General features: G+C 36.3%; 1 protein-coding gene across 3 annotated transcripts in view; it reads right to left on the reverse strand.

Moving 5' to 3' along the window:
* Positions 1 to 2197: 2197 nt before the first annotated feature.
* Positions 2198 to 20727, reverse strand: part of SEC23A (SEC23 homolog A, COPII coat complex component) — a 30241-nt gene continuing 11711 nt past the window's right edge. For all 3 annotated transcript variants that reach the window (XM_050897022.1, XM_050897021.1, XM_050897023.1), the window contains exons 10-20: positions 18810 to 18933; positions 17576 to 17656; positions 15730 to 15819; positions 14334 to 14440; positions 13179 to 13332; positions 12354 to 12431; positions 11151 to 11312; positions 9564 to 9650; positions 7927 to 8082; positions 7259 to 7324; positions 2198 to 3662 (exon numbers count right to left, since the gene is read on the reverse strand). In XM_050897022.1, coding sequence (XP_050752979.1) covers positions 3573 to 3662; positions 7259 to 7324; positions 7927 to 8082; positions 9564 to 9650; positions 11151 to 11312; positions 12354 to 12431; positions 13179 to 13332; positions 14334 to 14440; positions 15730 to 15819; positions 17576 to 17656; positions 18810 to 18933 — 1195 coding nt within the window. In that variant the 3' untranslated portion in view covers positions 2198 to 3572. The remainder of the gene's footprint in view (positions 3663 to 7258; positions 7325 to 7926; positions 8083 to 9563; positions 9651 to 11150; positions 11313 to 12353; positions 12432 to 13178; positions 13333 to 14333; positions 14441 to 15729; positions 15820 to 17575; positions 17657 to 18809; positions 18934 to 20727) is intronic.

The raw sequence follows: 20727 nt of genomic DNA on the forward strand, positions 1-20727 counted from the left end.
CATTTATCACAGCAGCTCACAGTCAGCAAGAAACCAAATGGCAGAGGCTTGCTGTCTCGCCAGTGAAAGCGCAGAGCACTGTCAGGGGATGTTCTGACCTTCTTTCCAGCATACTTACATCTTTGAGTGGATGGCAAGGAGTCTGGTTTTGAGGTTCAGTCAGAAACACTTAAGAGCTCTGACGGTTTTATACATATAAATATGGAATCATCATCCATGTTTTGGGTGATGGCTTCTATTGCTCTAAATGGCTCATTCCAAAATAGAGCTTAAACACCGTTTCTTTTCCTGAATGAAGGGCAACTCTCATGCTCACAAGGTCCAGCAAACTTTTACCTAATCTTTAATATGCTAGCAGCAAGAGCTTTGTGTTGCGGGCTGATCTAAACATACGGATGGCATGTGGACATAATAAATGGACTGCAAGTACAGGACTTAAGGCAATGAAAAGAGAAGAAAAAATCAGATGCTTGTGTAGCACATACAGCCTGAAAAGCTGTCCAGAGAAAAAGCCAGCAGGCTAGAAATAAGTGCCTTATAGACCAGGCACTATGTAAGGACTGCCAATCACAATGCGCTTTTCTATACCACGTCCAAACACCTAAGAATACCTAAGAACATGAACAGCTGTTACATTGTTATGAGCCTCCAGCTGATTTCATGATCCTGGCAAAACGTTAACTTCAGATTCACCTACGTTGCTCTCAGAGACAAATGTACTTCCCAGATGGCGATGCTTCAGGCACATATGTGTCCAGTGAGGAAGTTTGTATCAAGAACAGATTTTGTGCTGTTCTAAAACTCACAGCCTGCCTAACAAAGCAGGGAAAGCAGCACCCGACTGCTTGCTCCCCTACCTCTGACTGCCCATGGATAATTTTCAGTCTTCAAATTCCCAGTCCTTAACAGAACAGTCAGCAATTGTTTTATCCTTTGTCCTGCAGAAGGCTACTTCTTCCAAGTCTAAGGCCTTGTGTTTTTCACAAGGAGGTTTGACCAACTCTTCCTCTGATTTCCAATCTGTGTCAAATCATTGCAAAGCCTGCTATCAGTTAAATAGGTCAACCCTTGTGATAAGACGGCTGTGTGTCATGGATATTGCACAGATCAGTAGCACCTCTTGACCAAGAAACCTAGTAATACAGATGCTAGCAAGGACAGCAAATAGCAGCAATTTATCTTTTTTAAACGACTTTCTCCTGTAGCACAACCATACAACATATTATTTTGATTTTAAATGTTGATCAATTTCAGTGATAACAAACAGCTTACTTCCCCTGGTGTAGCTCATCTGACTCAAGAAAATGTGCAAGAGGTATTAGATCAAGTAGATGAATGAGATGTTAACAAGTTACCAGGACTGGATGGCCTTCACCCAGGAGTTCTGAAGGAAGTGAGACATGGAAGGGCAGAGGTGCCAGTGAGCATGTATAACTATCATTACAGACAGTCACTGTGCCAGATGACGGGCAGACTGCTGCCCATGTCACTCTCCACAAAAAGGGCTGTTGAGGGAATCCTGCAAGTTACAGACTGAGGAGTCTGATCTCTGTCCCTGGTAAGATGGTAGAGGCTATAATAAAGAGCAAGACTTATGAGCCTATGGATAGACATGGGCTTTTGGGAAAGAATCGGCATGCTTCCTGTGAAGGAAAATCCTGTCCCACTAACCACACAGAGTCTTTGGAAGAGGTGAATAAGCAGGACGATGAAAGTAATACATCAGACATATTTGGATTTTCAAAAAGTCTTTGACAATGTTAAATACTTGAAGTTACAGAAGAAGCTAATGTTGCCAAGAGATTGGATAAAAGAACCTATTACAAGGTGAAAGCTGGTTAAAGGGCAGGAAGAAAAGCACAAAAACCCCATCCATTATCATGACTTGGTGATGAATTGATTTATTAGTCAAACAGTATTTAACTGCCAAATAAATTGGACATATTTAGTGTTATGAGAAAGATTTTTTAAGCTGTTTATTAGCTAAAACAAAACAAAGCCAAGAGGGCTACTGGATTTTTATCTTCTAAACTGCCACTAGTGTGAACAGTTCAGTATCTCTGGAAGTTAAACAAGTTTGATACCAATTATTACCTGAATAAAAGTGGCGAAATTATTCTAAATTTTATCATGACTACCTTTATTTCCACATTTCATTTCAAGCACCAACAGAAACCAGCACAATAAATACAAAAAGTGAGAGAAAAACATGTATTTTATTTGTATTGAGGCAAAAGGAGCTCATCTCATTTACATCAAAGAAATGGAGAGCAATTGATTTAATCAAGTCTTTGAGAATTTACAGAAAACAGAAAAAAACCCTCATGCTTATCACACCGGTATATGATTGAATTTCCTATGTCAAAACTTGCTCTCTTCCTTTAGACTTGGCACAATTTTTTATTGCCCGCTAACACATTTCACATCTTTACTTATCAAAATGTTGTATTACCTATGTAAACATCTATTTTATGTGTAAACTTCAACAAGTAAATGGGAAAGCCTACTAATTTATCCACCCCCAAAAAATCAAGCAGGAACTAAATATCAAATTAATTACATCATATTCTATATAATACTGTTTCAACAAGAACTACAGCCTGTTGAATTCATAACAAAAAGGATGCAGAAACAAAAAGCAGATGTGCAGTGCCATGCATTAGTGTAATAACATTATAAGGCAGTAATAAAAAAGGTAAATATATTTTTTTTTTCAAAAGTATACTTGCCAAGACAAAAATCAAGGCTGTACTCTTAGTTCATTTTGGTAGTGTAGGATTACTTCTTAGCTCAAGCTAAAAGTGTTAACTTTTGAGCATATTCATCTGTTACTGTGTTTGGTAATAGATACTTTTGTCAAAAATACAAGCTGTGGATCTAAATTTTGTGCAATAGCAGATTTTTTACTTTTTCAGTTCAAATTCTTTCTGTGGAAATAAAGAAAAACTCTGTTCCCAAAGAATCAAGTAGGGTAAGTGGGAAGAAATATTTGAAATTAAATACTCCTAAAATGAACAATACATGAACAGTACTATCTCTGCAGGAAAGAAAAGTCTGGCAGCCTAAGTCAAAAGACTGAGTTAATACTATTTTTATATGCTTTTTGTTGCTTCTTTGTTCACTTCGTGCTCAAATTGAGTAAGTAAAAGTAGTCATATGGCAGTCTGGAAAGCCCAACATCACCAAAGATTTCCTTTATTGTTCAATGTGCCTTTGTAGTGCAGAGCAGAATCAACCTCAACCATTAAAAAGGAAACTGAAATCACATCTCAAAGTTGTTATAAATGATCTCAAAGTAATTATAGTATCACAGTAATTAAAATGACTGTTCTTTTTCCTCTAATTATAACTTAATTTAATCTACTACCTGTCATTTTTACAAACTGCAGTTCACATTAAAACATTTGCTGATAACAAAAGCTCTTTGAAAACAACACTGCTTTACATTTAGTCAGGCAGCTTGTGCATATCAGAGCATTCTGTCAAGAGAGACATGGAAAAGGGTAAAGGAGAAAAAGCTGAAATATGGCTACAGCTACAGCTTATCTGTGCCTTTAATGCACTGCAGAATCTCAGGCAGCACTAGAGACAGCAAGTTTCTTCAGATGATCCATAAATACTTGCAAGCTGACATCATCAGTAAGAATGGGTGCTCCAGACTCCTATAAAATAAAAGGAAACAAGGAGAACTGATTATACTCATTGTGAAGAAAAAGCATTTTAAGGCACAATACGTTCCATTAAATAAACACTTCATAAATTTAGAAAGACCTTAGAAGCGTATCATTGCTGAAATCCTCTGACAAAAGACAGCAGACCGTACATTTACATAAATTTTCATATGTTTACATAAATTCAGGCATAAACCGCAACTACACTCTCTTCCATATTAATGCATACAGCAATGAGCTGCAGTATAGCAAGATATTTACATCAGCCATACAAAACTCAGAGTTTTTGACAGCTGCCAAATACTAACTTACAAATTTTTAAAAGTAAATAAAACTTCCATGCCACAGTTCCTGTATCATTTCTACCTCCGTGGAGCAGACAAAGGTGAGAGAAACAGAAACATGGAAGTGACAACTAACAAATCAGTATCTGTCAGTGAAGCTCAGACATATCAAAATGGTGAAAGGAGGAAAGAAATCCACTAAGGGTCTGATTTGACACCAAGCAAAGGTCAACTAGCTTTCTCAAGGAAAGCTGGGCCAATTCTCTCCTACAGCTCTGTGCTAGAGAAACACCAAAAACAACATCTGAAGGTCATGCCACTGCAAAATCAGATCACTAAAGATCAAAAAAAACCTTTTGGGTTGATTTTTGCAATTTACTTTTTGATCTCAGAAGTAATTTTCCGAAATCCAAGAAGTTCAAAATGGTCATCTTTTAATCACTATTTTTAAACAAATTTACAGTCTAAATAAAACAGCAGTTGGCAACTCCGCAAATGTTACACAGTAACTCTCTTAACTCCTTTGAAACCAATCTGCCATTACTTCCATTTACAGATGTAGGAAGAATTCCTATAAATCTCAACAATTCAACCTTCTCAAAGGTAGTAAGCACCCATATTTCCAAATGAAATCAGAGCTGTCTGAACTCTTACAAAATCTTCCAAAACACAGACATGAAAGTCTTAACGAGGATGCTTAGAACTGGTGCCCCTTTTTGAGAACTGGCTAAAACCAGTTCTCGGTTAACAATCAAGGGACAAATCCAGGTGCAGCAGGAGTTCTTAGATCACTGCAATACACTTGACACAATACACAGCCACTCTCAGGGAAGGCCCACTAAATTATCTATCAGCTGATGGTGGCAAGATGAGAATAAAGGATGTTCTACTTCGAAGCCTGCCAAATGCTAAGCCTGAGCTCTCTTATTTAAGAAGCCACAAGGGAATTACAAGTAGTTTAATTTTGGGGCAGGATATGATTTACCACCTTGTGTCTTATGCATGGAAGGACAGTACATCATCCTCCAGTAAATAAACCACCAAAGGAGCTGACAGACCCCTAAGAAAAGAAATGCCTCATGATGACTGCTAGTGGTAATCCAGGGTAATTAAAACCTATGCATAGACTCTACTCCTGAAGCTGAACACCTCATCCAACATGTGTACACAGGCAGCTGCTGTCACCACTGCTACCACCAACAGCAGTAGCTTTACTCTGAAGACTGGCAACCCTTCATTCCAGTAGGTAAGGTAGCAGAGTATTTTATTTGCTGGGGAATAAAGTGAAAACCAGCAAGATCACAATGTACAAGTCTGAAAAGTACATGAGAATTAGCTTTGTTTTTTCACAGACCACCTTAAGTTTTGTTTTCTGTTCATTCAAAATTTTGATCTAAGGCATACAATGAGAATTTAAATTTAATTAACAGTGATTTGGTGACAGCTAGCTGGGCATTTGATAGGATTTGTGCCATTGACCTCTTCTTTTGTTTCAAACTGCAAACTCCCCATAGTTACCAAGACAAAAAAGATTAAAAGAGCTGAAACTAAAGGCATTCTCAAATAAATGTCATATCCGATATAATCTGAAAATTTCAACCGCATCTTCAAAGACTAACCAACATAATAGAGCTGTATAAAAAGTTTACCATTATTTTCTGAAAATGTTTTCTATACTATATAAGGCACCTACCTGCTAAAGTTTAAAAAAAAAAAAAAAAAAATCTTTACTTACAATATTAAAAGCCAAACTAGCCAATTCATCACCTCCTGAAACACAGTTTCAGTGGTGTGTGGGTGCCCTCTTCAGGTCAATGTGGACTAACACATTTTTCTGTAGACTTAAGTTATGCACAAAATAAAATTACATTAAACAATCCAGGAAGCTCATGAGAAAAACAAGAGCAAAACAAATTCAGTTTAAAATTTTCTCCCAACAGTTACATTTCTCATTTCATAATTTGTACTTGGTTCAACATTGTTCACAAAAAACCCTGCAAGCACAGGAGTACATTAAGTTGAGCAAACACGCTGCAACGCTACTGGGGAGATTAACACACCATTTCTTATGTTACCCTAGAACTGAATTCTTTTCAACATTAAAAGGGAAAGCTGTCTTTTCTAAGATGTATCAAAGAGTGTCACTTGTCCAGCATGAACAATTTTCTTAGAGATCAATTGAAGAATTGTTCTGTATTTGCATTTACATTTGGAATACTGTTTCATTTGCTTACAAATTAAATGAGCAGGAAACAGTTGTCCTGTACTTTTGGAAATGTCAAAACTTCAAAAATTTCTGGGTAACGTTTAGATAAAAACAATACCTTTCAAACTACAGGATTTGTGCATATGTTGTGGAGGAAACATGATGAAGAGAGACACTAACAGATTGCTCGTTAGGTTATTGACTTTGGAGGCAAGAGCTGGGTTCAAATCATGCTGTCCCTGACTCAGTAAAAAGTTTTCAAGTATTTACACTCTGGATCTCAGTGCTCTTCACTGCCAGAAGCTTCATTAGAACCAATACGTCCCTATGAAAACGTACCCTGATAAAACCTACCTGACAAAAATCACTGCCGTAAAATTGCTACAGAGCTCTCTCTCATGACTTGAACACTGTATGCCTGTCAGCAAAATACTCTATAAGTACAGTTAATATGTAGCTTCAACTGTCTGATGCCATTACATTTGCATGAGAAAATGACACTGCACTAGCATTCACCCACAGCAGTGTTCTCCTCCCACTATAAAAGCTGAATGTGGAAGGAGAACATGAAACTGGGATGCAACGTTCAAGAATACAAGCTGCTCCAGAAAGTTTAACTTTTGAACTCTTACATAACTTCCTTCCTAAAGACAAGATTTGAAAAACTGATTCTTGGTCACCCGGGCCACAGAAATTCTGGAAAACATCAGTACACTGGTACTGGCATACTTTTCAGTTCTTGCTCATAACTAACTTCAACATTTATTTCCCCTATTGCAAAAAGGTCCGTTAGTCTTTACATGTGGCAACTGCTCTCATTCTAAGGAATGTCAAGGTATCTGTCCAAGAAAGATGGCTAGACATGAAAGCAGTCTAACAGACGCTTAAAATAGCAAACCAGATCATTTTTGTCTGAAGCAACAAAATCCATTTTTCTTAACTTTTGCAATTTTGGTGGCATCAGGCCAAAACTGCATTTCTTTTTCGGTTTCAAAACTTGGCATTATTACTTATATGTACACAATATATCACTTGACTTCTGAAATAGGGAAAAAGAAAATCATGCATATCAGCTTCATCAGCAGATTCATACTTACCTGTCCCCATGCATACATATTGTTATGAGTCTGAGAGGGATTTACTTTTGAAAGCAGGAAACGAGCCTTTAAAAAACAAAAACACAGGTAATAAATTAATCTTCTCAAATAGAAGTTTCTTTTACTCAGAAAAAATTACATGTGTATGAAATATGTCATTTCTATTATTTGGAGATAAAAACGTGCACAGATACCTATTCGGAAGGGCAAGTAGCACCTCTATAAATAAAGCAACTCCCTGGATTCTATAGCTATAATGCAGAACTGCTAACAACTTTTCAATGCAGCAGAAAGTAAGTTTTTGTCTTTTTCTAAGCACTAGCAAAGCAAATGTGAGTATCAGTAAGATATTAATTAAGAAGTGTCAAAAAAATAACACAAAGAATAATTCTGGTATTGGTACAGAGACCCTGACAAGTACTATCGTTTTTGTCCTACACACCTCACACAAGGAATCTGAGTCCAAGTCAGTATGGTAAAAACAGTATTCACAAATTAGGCAAAAAGCTACTATTAAATATCTGGCTCTGTAAAAGCTTTAAAATTCAAAATGTTCACTTGCAATTTACATATATTTTAGCACAGAAATGCATGTTTACTACCAAAAAAATGTCATTACATTACTAACACATCACTTCCTAGATTATATAATATATACTTCACCATACCTGGCTTCCTCCATGCTCCGTATCAATGTATCTGGGCATTGGAAATCTGGAATGGAGAATTTCTTGGGCATCATCTATTGGAGCTTGTAGCAAGTGGTGAAAATTTTCATATTCTGGCATATCTTGGTAACCTGATTTACGCCACTGAGCTATGGTCTGGGGACAGGGGGAAGAAAGAAGTTTAGAACTGATTCACCAATCTTTCTTAGAGGATACACAGGGCTTTTCAGAGGAGAATGTGCCATTGCTGGCCCCTTTTCTATCACTCACCCCTTTCTGCCCTATAGCATGCAAGTTAATTTTTAAAAGCCAAGATGTGCAAGTAACATGCCACCAGATTTTTTTCTAAACTCTTAACAATTTGTGGTCCATCTGTATTTCCTTTTTTTGTCATCCTTTGTGTGCTAAATATTTAGTTCATGAGGTCAAGGATACTATTTACAGTTCTCTAATATGCATGTCTATGACACATACGAAATAAATATTTATACTGACATTTATCTTTCAGGGCCTGTAGCGCCGCCTCCCAACCTTCTAGGAGTGAAGCTGGCTGCTCAAGGTCAGCTCACTGATACAGGCTGTTGTTAGGAAAGACCTGGCAGGAGCCTCAGTAGGGGTTCCCCCCTCCTTCGCTTGGCAACTGTTTTAAGCTGAGGCTCATTCCTGGCTCCTGCCTGAGCTACACTGCAGCCGTGCCTGTACCTGGCCACGTACCCCACTCATCTGGACCCCCACCCAGGGACTTGACTACCTGGCTTAAACTGGGATCTGCCTCATCCCCATCGACTTGTGTGATGATCCAGACTGGAGGCTGAGCCTGGCTACTGTCCGTAAACTGCTCTGCTCGCGTTGCTCAGGTAGTGTGGGGCCAGGTCCTCATTGGTGAGGCCTCTGCCTGCCTTGCAATCATGCTCACTCCCCTGTTCCCCTCCCCTCAGGGAGCAGCTCACCCCTGCTGCTTCCTGACAAAATCTTATAAAAATATAGAGAACATTTTTCTACTGAAGAAGTGTTAAAGTTTAGTAACTATTTTAAAAAGTGCAGCTATGAGGACATGATCCAGAACAGTGTTTCTCAAACTCTCAGCTGTGAACCATTTACAGTTGCAAAGCAGTAAAAAGCAGCAGCTCAATCCCTCCAGGGAAGCAGAGCACTAGCAAGTCACAAGCATTTATATTTATATTACTAGGGAATGTCTATCTACTTAACTGCCAGGAGCAGTTTCATTCCTCCAGGACAGCGCAGATAAAGGGTGACTACAAAACTTGGTGTTCTGACTCCCTATCCCTGAAGAACTAATTTAGAGGTCTAAAATAAATGACTGAAAAGCAGGGGGAGGTACAAGGAATAACATTCTCAAAAGTTGGAAAAATACTGATCTAAAACAAATAATCTGCATATCAAAGCTAATTCATCTTAAACCCATCATAACAAACAGGACCGAAACATCAAGTAGTGTCAGGTATCTATGTTAAGGCATGTTAGGTTACCAAATTACAAACAAGAATTAGGAGTCTGGAATCAGCCATGCAGATGGAGAGGTCAAGCACTGGAGTGCGTTAGAACTGGGGCTTGACTTTCATAGTGTAGGACTCCTACAGAAAAAGAATATTTACGTAAGAAATGACAAATCTTACCTCTCCATGATAAATAAGGATCTGGAAAAAGGTGTCCATAAGGAGAATGCGATCTGGTAAAATGCTGCTGCTATCCAGAAGAACAGGCTAAGGTTTAAAAATAAATAAAAAGTTACCAACTGATGCAGAATTGAGCAATCAGGTGGCATTACCAGCTTTTTGAATCAGTCACTGAATCTTAGGAACTTTTTCACTTACTACAGCTCCATATTTACTCGTTTTCATGTTACACATCTGCAACCCACACAATCTCATTCTAAAGTTACCCAGACTGATTCTGAATATATAACTTCATGAAAGTAATAAAAAACGTATTCAAGAGCTAAAACCTCTTTCATTATTATGCACTTTTCTATTCTTTCAAGTACCTCCATATTTACCTATACAATGCCATTACTTTGAATGATATTTCAATGTATAAAGATTCAATAGTTATTAAAGTATACGATTTGGGGGTTGTGGGTTGTTTGGGTTTTTTTAGTCTTGTCCTTGCAGCTATTATTACTATTATATCCACCAATACTGTAAATAGTAAATACTCATGATTTATGAAATCGAATGTAATATTTAAGGTTTTAATTCACCTTTTTAAGGGCAGTGACACTATATTGGCACTATATTAATCTAATTGAATCAGTACCATATGATTTAATTGGATCAGTCTTATTAGGGATACCAAAAATATTAACTATTCCAAGACTCAAAAAAAAGATTATTACTCATTCCACACTGAGGCGTCAGCTCCCATTTGATCATACTTCTTTGCATCACCCATGTGACTAACTGTTATTCATACATGGGAGAATGATCTTACATCTGTGAGTAGCTCTTCACAAACCACCTCACTACTTAAATTTAAACTCCACTTTTAAGTCTTTTTTTTTTTATCCCCATGACGTAGTCTTAAAAAAAAAAAAAAAATCTTAACAAAAGTTAGAATTCCAACCTGCCAAGATCCTTGCCTACTATGTTTATTTTCACTGTCTTACCATTTCCTCACTCTCTCTTATCTATCAGACTACTTTTGTTGTCTCCTATCTTACACTTCTTTCACAAGCTTCTTGGAAGATCATCTTTTTATTTTAGGTTTATACAGAATGTGCCATGATAAGGTCAGCTGGAAGGTTCTGTACCAAATCTATACATAATGGTAACCACATCAAAATTAGAAGCTTTGGATGAGGGCGTTAAGATAGAAGGAATTTTGTACATTTCAAAAAAACCCCAACTTTTCTTTCAAACTCTACAGAAAAAGTACATTTTGAAATAAAAACATTTTTGTTGATGTTTACATTCTGGCACCACAAAAACAAAACTCCTATAGCTCTCAAAAACTAACAAAAAACCCCACCATTCCTTAGTTTAAAACATCATCTCTTCACAAAGTGACTTTTGTTCTCAAGACTATGCTACATCAGAATTCTGAGATACGCCCTGTTCATAGTATGTTCTATATTAAATAAATATTCTTTCTCATGCAATAAATTTTAACCAACACATTTTATAACGTGTAACAGTGAGGACAACAATCATCTCTCTCTCAAAACAGCACCTTTTAACCTACTATTATGTTATATATAATGATACCTCTGGAGGTCCATTGAAAGAGTAGGCATAAAGAATCGGCTGAACCATGATAAGCGACTGGGTTAGATCTTGACGCATAAAATGATGACGATAGTATGAGCTCTCATCTGGACTGTTGTTAAAAACTTGTAAGAAAGGAGATCTTCTCAAGTGAAACATAAACTGCAAAACAAAAAACATTTGTTTGAACTTTCACAGATAAAAAGGAGAGTTGTACAAGGAGAGAAATGTTTTCCACAAACTACATGAGACCAATGCCACAACAAAATTGAATTCCAAGTCCTTTAACATTTCTAACTTGTATATGCACCTTTGCCAATTTTTATGTATTCTCATGAGAGTAAGACAGAGAGATCAGAATGGATAAACCTACAAAGCAGCTTTGAATTAAGAGGAAAGTTTAATATTTCTTCTTCTCCAGTACTAACTGGTAAATAGTATGACTGAATATTGCCAAACCCGTTCTTTACTGTAAGTTCTACTGTTCTTATAAGGGAGGCTGCTGTGCTTGAACACACAAGGTAATTTATAGCATGTGAACAGAAAAAAAGAACATTAACCACAGCAAAGTTGAACTTCATTAGTAAAATGGAAAAAGCAAATCCTTTCATTGCTGAATCAATCTCTCCACAACACTTAACACCTTGAGACAGATTGGTAGATAACTTGAACAGAAATATCATGGAAGTCTATGAAGAGTCCAAAAGCAACATATCAGGAGCTATTAGAATGGAGGAATTTATCAGAATGGATTACTAGCAAAGAAAATATTCAAAGTTTAATATAGTCAAGCTCAAGTTCACTTCACCAGAAGTGAAAGGAAATATAGGAAAGAAACAACAAAGCAGAACCCTATCTTTTCTCATGTTTTCTGAATGTCTTCATTAAAACTGCCCTTAAAAAAACAGTGTCGTTATCTGAATTACAAACTCAGGTAAGATGAGGATTCCATTATAGGAGAAACAAAAAATACACACAGTTAGAGGAAGTTTAGCTGTAAGGACAGAGGGCAAAACGGGACACAGCAGCACAGACAACAGAAGTGATTTGCCTAATGTCTCATGCCAGACAGTAGCGGGGGGCAGGGGTTCTTTTCATGCTGGTATCCAGTGTACAGCCTTATTTTACTCTGTGCTACAGTGCCTCTTCCTTCACTAAGCATTCTCTCTTTATCCCTTATAGACACACCTTCCTTCTACTCACCTGTGGGTAAAGTGAAAAGGTTTCTGAAAATCTGAAAGAGCTTGGATCATCCTTGTGATATTCTCCAAATTTCTGACACTGGAGTAAAAGAAAAATTTATCTACATTAAGAAACATACTTGCTCAGTCATGCAGTTACTGTAAGTTTGTTTGTTTTTAATAGACACATGATTTGAGGTGCTTACAGCTTTGTAAGCAAACAGAAACCTAGCAAAAACACTGATGTAAGTTTTTTTCTTAACAAGCAGTGATTCCCTTGAGCATGAGGTTTTAATGCTTTTTTTTTTCCCCTCTCTAAAATTGCTAAGCAGAGTTAGATGATTAAACAGCTCTGGAGAACATGTTTAAAATTAAATTATTAATAACTACTCACAAGTAAGAAATAAAAAAACTCAGAAAATTGAACTTTTGAAAATAAAGAAATTCCATATGGTTTTCTAGATACTTTGACTTTTTTTTTTTTGCTAAAAATATTTCATCTACAATATCATTACAGGCAGCAGAAAGTAGAGAAAGCTTTAATTTCTGCTAATCTCATGCTAGAATTTCTCTCAATTGCTGGCAATTACCAACTGCTGAGGGCTGAAGAAACATTAATAAACAAACTAAAAACATATCTGCTCTTTTTTCCATTTAAAATAGAACATCTTAGTTAATTCTGCATACCCACTAGTGGAAATGAAGCATTCAGTTCATTTTTTGTTTTGTTTTACTTTTAAAGAAAAAAATCACTGAACACTAGTCATTTAAGAATATAATATAATATGAGTAAGATATGTCTGGAGACAAGAAACCAATCTGACTCTTTTAATATAGTTCTTTTTACCAGTCGTATAAGTTGTCTGTCCAGCCACCTAAGCACATCAGGCCCCTCTTCTGTCTCTGCCCTATACACTGCCAATCTAGCCATGAGAATCGCAGCAGCTTCCTGGTCAAAAGATGCAGCAATGTTTTGAATCTGCGTCTGTGCATCTGCCCAGCTGCAAAAGCAAAATACAAGTATTTGCATCGCAGTGAAAGGAAAGATGTCCAACCTCAAAATTTCCCTTCAACATTAAGGCAAAGGAAGCAGTGTTAGCAGTTTAACAAACTCATGCTGGAGCTTTAACAATCTACAGGGTGTAAATAAGCAGCCTCTCAGTTAACCATACTTTAATTACAAACGTCCCTTATTTGTACAGATGCCATGCAACCAGTGAAATAAAATATAATGCCACTTATAAAAGTTATTCTATTAAAAAAATATTAATTATGTAAGGTAAGTTACAGAAAACACTGTCCATGAAGCGAATCACACATTCCCATACTAGCAAGTTTTCCTGCGTACCTTGCTTGTTCTTTTCAATTTACAAGGTGAACTATTAATCTGTCCTTTTATCAGTCGCCAAGAAGATTTTACTAATATAACTAATGTAAGTTAACAAGATATTCATATCAATAGTAAGGGCAATGCTTTTTTTGATAAACTGAATTTTCCATTGAATTAACCAATCAATAATCTCCTTCAGCTTAAAGGAAATGTCATTGGACATTGAAAAATGCCTGCATAATATTAAACACCACTTTCTAAAATTGTGAAGTAAACTGAATCAAGGAAGCTGCAGGTAAAGGTCATACATGCAAGAACAGGTATTTCCACTCCCCTGAACTGCAGCTAGCACTCTCAAGTTAAGTTATGAAGTGATCTTTGCCATTCCCTAAGTCCAACCATCTCCTCAGTTTATGCCATAGAATTTCACTCAAAGCTTCCTCTTCATCTAGAATCACTTGGGTTACTTCAGAGCACTCCCATAACATCATTATACAGCCACTGCAACCTCTCAGAGAAGAAACAGCCCATAGAACAAGAGAGGCAACTGTCTCAAAGGTATGATCATGCCTTCACCACCTGTGGCACCGCATATCCCAGAACAATAGACTGGTTATAAAATCTAAAGATTAAAAGCTTTTTCAAAAATGATTCATCACAAGCAAAACATACTTTCTGGCAACTGTGGTCACTCTGATACGTCTCTGTCCACTGGAATGCTGGTACTGAGTCACAAACTGGATTGCACCACGTCCTCCTTGAGGAATGGGAGCATTGTGCTAAGTACAGGAGGAAAAAAAATTAAATGGAGGGGAATCTCAAGATTTTACAGTATAATTCAAAAATGTATAAACGAATTACTAGAAAATGATAGAATTCTTCACAATAGGCAGCCCAAGTTATATGAATGCATTGTCTGGTGCTTTTATTATGTTGAGTACCTTTACTAAACATGGCTAAACTTGGAGACTGTTAAGGGACATTAGGAGCAGTTGCTGCCTCCACCAGATAACCCTAAAGCAACTAATGCTCTCTCCTTCCACATACCCTTACAGAGACAACACTTTCAAAAGGGCTGTGTTACAATTGCTGATTTCATTAGATTCTCTTTGAACATCATGTGATTTGCTAGAATTACAGGGCAACAAAACTGATACTACTATAAAATGTTGATTAATGAATCCCAGAAAGTGCCATCGAAACGTAGAGATTGGAATCCAGGTGTAAACGGAAATTTCAAAACTCTGGTCAGTAGAAATACAGGTTTACACGCTGCTTACAAGGTAAGTCATTCCAAAAGAGAAGGACAATTGAAATCAACTATTACACACCATGACCAGACCAGTTTTAGAGCTGCTAATAAAATGAGACCAAAACAAATACGCAAAAAGTAAAAGGAAAAATGGCTAAAGTACGTTCAAGTTTTCAAACCTTTGCATAGATTATAAAGTATGCAATATAGCATACTAAATATATAGAAACTACAGTCAGCTCACATAGTGTCTGAGCTTCAAATATTTGGAAGAAGGGAAACTACTAGACGGAAGTAGCACATTTGCTTGTCCTGTTTTTATCCTCTTTCCTAGTAGATGGGAAACCAGGCTATATGCCCCCGACGCATTTCAATGAAGCCAATCTTTACTTAAAAACACTGAGTAACTAAAGCATAAATTAAAATGTAACATTATGGAGTAATTAACTTGTAACTAAAACATCAGAGAAATACTGAAAAGCATTTTTAAATATACAGATTACAGTATTTTCATATATTGCAACTGAAATACATTTTAATAAGTACATGTATTTCATTTCTCTGAAACTAAAAAGTGGACTTGGATTATGAACTCTATCCAAAATTTGTAGAGCTCTTCAGTTCTCATCATATTCAAGAAGATTAGCTCATCATTAAGCTGTTAGTGTCCACCTCCAAATTTTGACAACAGAAAATGGCAACATCGTTTGTATCCCTGCTACTGTGCTTGAGGGAACCACACAAAAATATAGGCTTCAGCAATCACATATAATAAAATTACAGTGTTTAGTAGACAAGTAGACAAATATTTATTACCTGGTTGACCACCTCAAAGTACAGTGCAAGTGTTGTAGTAGGATTAAGTCCACAAATCTTCCACTGACAAGTACCTCCTGTTCCAATCTCCTGTAGAAAGATTTTATAATACTTCTACAAACCAGAAGTATTACCTTGTTTGTAGAGTACAACATCTGGCCATTACAGGTAATTGTTTACGACTACTCTGTCACAAGTTTTCTCCCTGCTCACTCTGTCAGCTTCTCAGACAAATACTCTTGTAAAACAACTGCAGCGTTGGATGCAGGAATAATTAAAAAAGGAGACAGTTGCAAAAGATTAAAACATTAGCAAGACAAGGAGATGGCATTAGAAAAATGGAAAAAGCAAGTCAGAAAAATGAAAAAGTACTAGACTTTGCTTAAAAAGTCCCAAGAGAAGAGGTAAGAAGCACATGCAAGTGAAATGACTCTTCTAAGGCACATCAGTAAAACTTCCAAGTAGATAGCTTATGTAGTATACAGTATGTAGTTACATAGTGTCTAGTAACGAACGAGGTAACTGTATGCAGACAGTGATGTATTTCAAGTGACAATTCCTTTTTGTCATCCAAACATAAATACCCAGTGAAACCAATTAAAATAATCAGTCATCCATAATGGACCCAGTGAAACCATACAAAACATTCAAGGAAAATTATACTAGCAATATTGACACTGTGCTTGTATTCACTGTTAAAAGCATTATGGCTAGAATAATTGTCCAGTTACCACTTTAAACGAGCTGCATGCATCTACATTTTATTCATATGTTTTACCTCAAAAATTTTAATTCAGGTAATTTCAACAAAAAGGTTTTCGGAATAGAAATTAATCATGATATAATTGCAAGGCAACAGACATGAATTCACAATTAAATTTTCTATTACCTCCTATGATTTAGATATGTAGCTTAAATAAGGAGATGTACATTTAATTGTTTTTTGGGTTTTTAACTTCTACTGTAATATATGCAGTCCTTCAGGTGATGAAATAAGATAATCTGTACCAGACCATTAAGAAAAAAAAAAATGCTGATTATATTGAGATTTTTAGTTCACAAAGATGCAATCATAAATACAAGGAAAATTTAGGCATGAAACATGCTTGATTAAAGCAGGCCATTTGTAAGCATTTTCATACTGGAAAGTGCTCTATTACGCAGATTGTTAGGAACAAAAGTGAGACTTTTCAAATGTAAGACGTTACTTGCAAAAATTGTTTTTGATTAGTAATCAAATGCAAAATTAAGCTGTAATAATATTATTTGATAAGAAAATAAGTGATGATTTAAGTCTGATGTAAATGTAAAGGAGTTTCTTCAGGAGCCCGTAATAGTTGGATATTCTAATCAATTAATTAAATGTGCATTTGGAGAATCAGCTACACAAATGGGAAGACAGGGTCAAGATAAAGGGGATGTTTCCATGGTCTTGTGTCCTCCTGTTCCCTCAGTCTTTCTAAACAAAGGATTTTTATGGTTCACTTTGGATAAAAGGACATAGCTCTGATTTTAACAATAAGGCACGCTAACTCACTTTCTACTTGGTTTCTGCTACGCCAGCATATAACTTCTCTGTGATAATTTTAAAGCAATCACTCAGTGGACAAACTTAAACAAGTAACAAGGGATCTGCAATGTCTAATACAACTTGAATCTAACCTAGCAGTGAACAGGAGCTTATCCAAAAAACAGCCCTTGCATGTATTTAATTTAAAATTGGTAAAAAGTGAACACTATTTGTTCCATTTATGGAAAAGTTTCAGCCTCTCTTCAAATCCAGAATTCCTAAATCCTATTTTTCCATAGTAGGATATTACCTTCATTTTCAGTGAAGTTTACTTACATTTTCTGAGACACAAGGTCCTTTAGAGTTGAGAGAGACACAGGGTCCAATCGCTCCAGAAATCTTTACTTCTCTTGAAGTCTTCATATTTAGAAGAAAAAGATAAATTAATATGCCACACTAAGAATAATTCAGTCTTATTTTACCATTAGTTAATGAAAACCGCAATGCATATCAGACTCTTGATACCTTTAGGAAAAGTTGTACATATAATAATGCTTGATACATTTAGAGAAACTTTTCATGTGCTCACTTTCTACACTTAATTATGTACGTTTGCTGTACCAATTAGTACATCTGAAACAATAGCATGAACATAAATTAAAACATGGAGAAAAGCTGCTGTTATATATAAACCTGAGAGCCTAGAAAGTATACTGGATAATGTCTATTTTCTAGCAAAGGAATTAAAATATTCACAAGATGAGATTACAACTGAAGACTGGTAAGATAAGCCTGTACATACCCCACAATGAATTTATCTCCTAAACATATTTAGCTAAAAGCAAAATCCATTTATTTACATTCTTCCAATGTCATTTTCCTGTTTGAAGTGATTTGTACATCCCTCTAGAACTGGGGCTCCCTTTTTGCATTTTCCAGGATCTTCCAACAAAATTCACAAGAACATATACATGAAAAAAGAGGGTTCAATTATTTGTCCTAGTAGTAAAAACTTAAACAGAATTTTACTGAACAAGAAAATAGCCCCATATTCTTCTACAAGGCAGGATTGTACTATTTTGCAAGAAATATCATGGAAGACAGTACCTGAACCTACAGCACATTCAGCTCTAAGATTCTCACAAGAGTGGAGGTGAAAATGAACATTGTTAAAGTGCCAGAGTGGATTCTGATAAGGATGGAAAATGAAAGGAAACCTGTCCTGGACTACGTAGAGAACCTGGACCTAAAACCAAGAAACACTCACTACTGATACCAAAATCTACACACACAGCATTGTGAGTTTCTAACAGAGACATTTAGTTTAGTTTAGTCTCCCTTTTAGCTGTCAGTGAATGCAGAGTAAGAAGGAATTAACATTATACCTAACTCACATTTACAGAATCACTGAACTGCAAAAAGATAGCTAGGCAGTAACAGCTATGTCCAAGCCAACCCTAACACATCTGTCCAGCGTGTTCCTAAAAATTCCTTAAAGGGCAAAGATTCCACAGTTCATAGCCATCCTATTCCGGTGTTTCACTAACATACTGCATTTTTGTATTCTTACCTTTATTTCTAATGTGCCACCAAATCCCATTTTAAATTGTCCTTGCATATCTTTCGTGAATACCCTCTGAAAGGTTTGTTTGAATAAAGATGTATTGAAAGAGTCTCCCATTACCATGTAGCCTCTAGACGACAACAACAACAAAACAAACAAACAAAACCCTCAAGTGAAAATAGATTACTTATTATGCAATAATTTAGCACATGTGATTTATATAGCTTATTTCTATTAAAGACTGAAGACAGTTCATTGTGAGGCACATTTTTGCCTTCTTAAAATGGACTATCATTAAATTAATATTTTGCTACAATGTTAGGGAGGAAATTTTTAAGTGAGTTTCTTGCCCAATCAGCATCTTAAGGTCATTGTGATTGTAATATATAACAAAATCTTTCACTGGGAAAATACTATACTGGACTTCAACACTACGAATGTCTCATAACCTTGTCATGCGAAGTCAGTTTACTTCTAATATTCAATATTCCAAACTTATTTCCACACCATTTTATTTTGTGTAGTTCACTCATTATTTCAGGCTTACATCTATGCTCAAGAAGCATGATTTATTTTTATGCCTAGCAATAATCTGTGGATGTAACTGCAACAGTTGCCGCTTATCATGAAATATCATACACTGCATTTAGGAAATAGTAATGGGAGATATTTTTATTCATCCAAAAATATTAATTAAATCATATTAGTGAAATATGTTAATAGGTCAAACATTACACCTGAAAGAAGTTATGTAAGTTTTCAGATGGATACTCAAAGACAGAAGAAAATAGACATGGGCAGAATCAGAAATTCATCTCTGTATTCAGGATGTAACCAAATAGAAAATAGGAACAGCTGTAGGAGAAACAGACAAACTATACATTAAGGCTAGTTTTGCTGGAAGAGCAGAAACAGGGTAAGGTGAGTCACAAGAGCAGACAGAAAGAGCAAAATTACATTGTAGTATATAGAAAAATACAGCTTGAGTTTGATGCAGAAAAGGAATAGGAGTCAAATGTACAGATAAAGTCATAAACTTAAACATAAAGATCCTGAACAGTGGAAACTCCCGAGCTAAGGCTATACACACAGCTCTGAAAAGAAGCAATCCAGCAGTGATTAGCATGGCCAAGCTGGCCTGAAACTCAGTGGCGTATGTTCACCACAACCTGCGGCTGCATCTCTCATTCTTCTTGGTATGCTTAGATATGTAGCATGTGCTTAGGATCCTCTGTCATATGAAGATATTGACAGGCAACTAAGAAGGCCCGTTATCCACAGATATACCAGTTATTAAACTGATAAGCAAAGATGCTTTGTTTAATTTTACCTGCAGTTGGTATTGACAAAGCTAACAGTAACAAGCAAGAAAAATGAGCTTGGCAAAAGAATCCAGACTGAATACAGAAGTCTAACCTAAAATCAAATGGTATCTAAAGCAGGTGGCTACAGTAGTAAAGATGAAAATATTATGAATGTAGAAAAGACTTTCAGAAAGAGAAAGAAAAGACAGTCTTTGAAAAAATATGGAGGACGAATTGGCAGGATTTACAAAATGAATGAGATACTTAACATGCAAGCAAGGGTCAAAAGCTATCCCAGACTGTAGATCTGCGTAACAGGAAGGGTGAGCGTGTCATCCACAGAGACAGAAAATAGAGGAGTGGTTTCATGAGAAAGACTAGAACTTGCTTTGATCATATTAAAGTGAACTGATGGCAACACAAGCTGGAGGGAATACAAGACCATGTCTGAAACGCAGAACTGGATAGAGGGAGCAAAAATCAGGAGCAACAGATGCACCTGATAATCACCTAAGACAGTAGTTGAACCTATGAACAACAGTATATAGGAGGAGGGCATAAACAAGACAGAAAGAATAACACAGGGTTTTGTACCACTCTCAACAGCAAGAAAAAGAAGG

The sequence above is a fragment of the Gymnogyps californianus genome, chromosome 5 (assembly GCF_018139145.2).
Source record: "Gymnogyps californianus isolate 813 chromosome 5, ASM1813914v2, whole genome shotgun sequence".
In the NCBI taxonomy this organism is placed as follows: domain Eukaryota; kingdom Metazoa; phylum Chordata; class Aves; order Accipitriformes; family Cathartidae; genus Gymnogyps; species Gymnogyps californianus.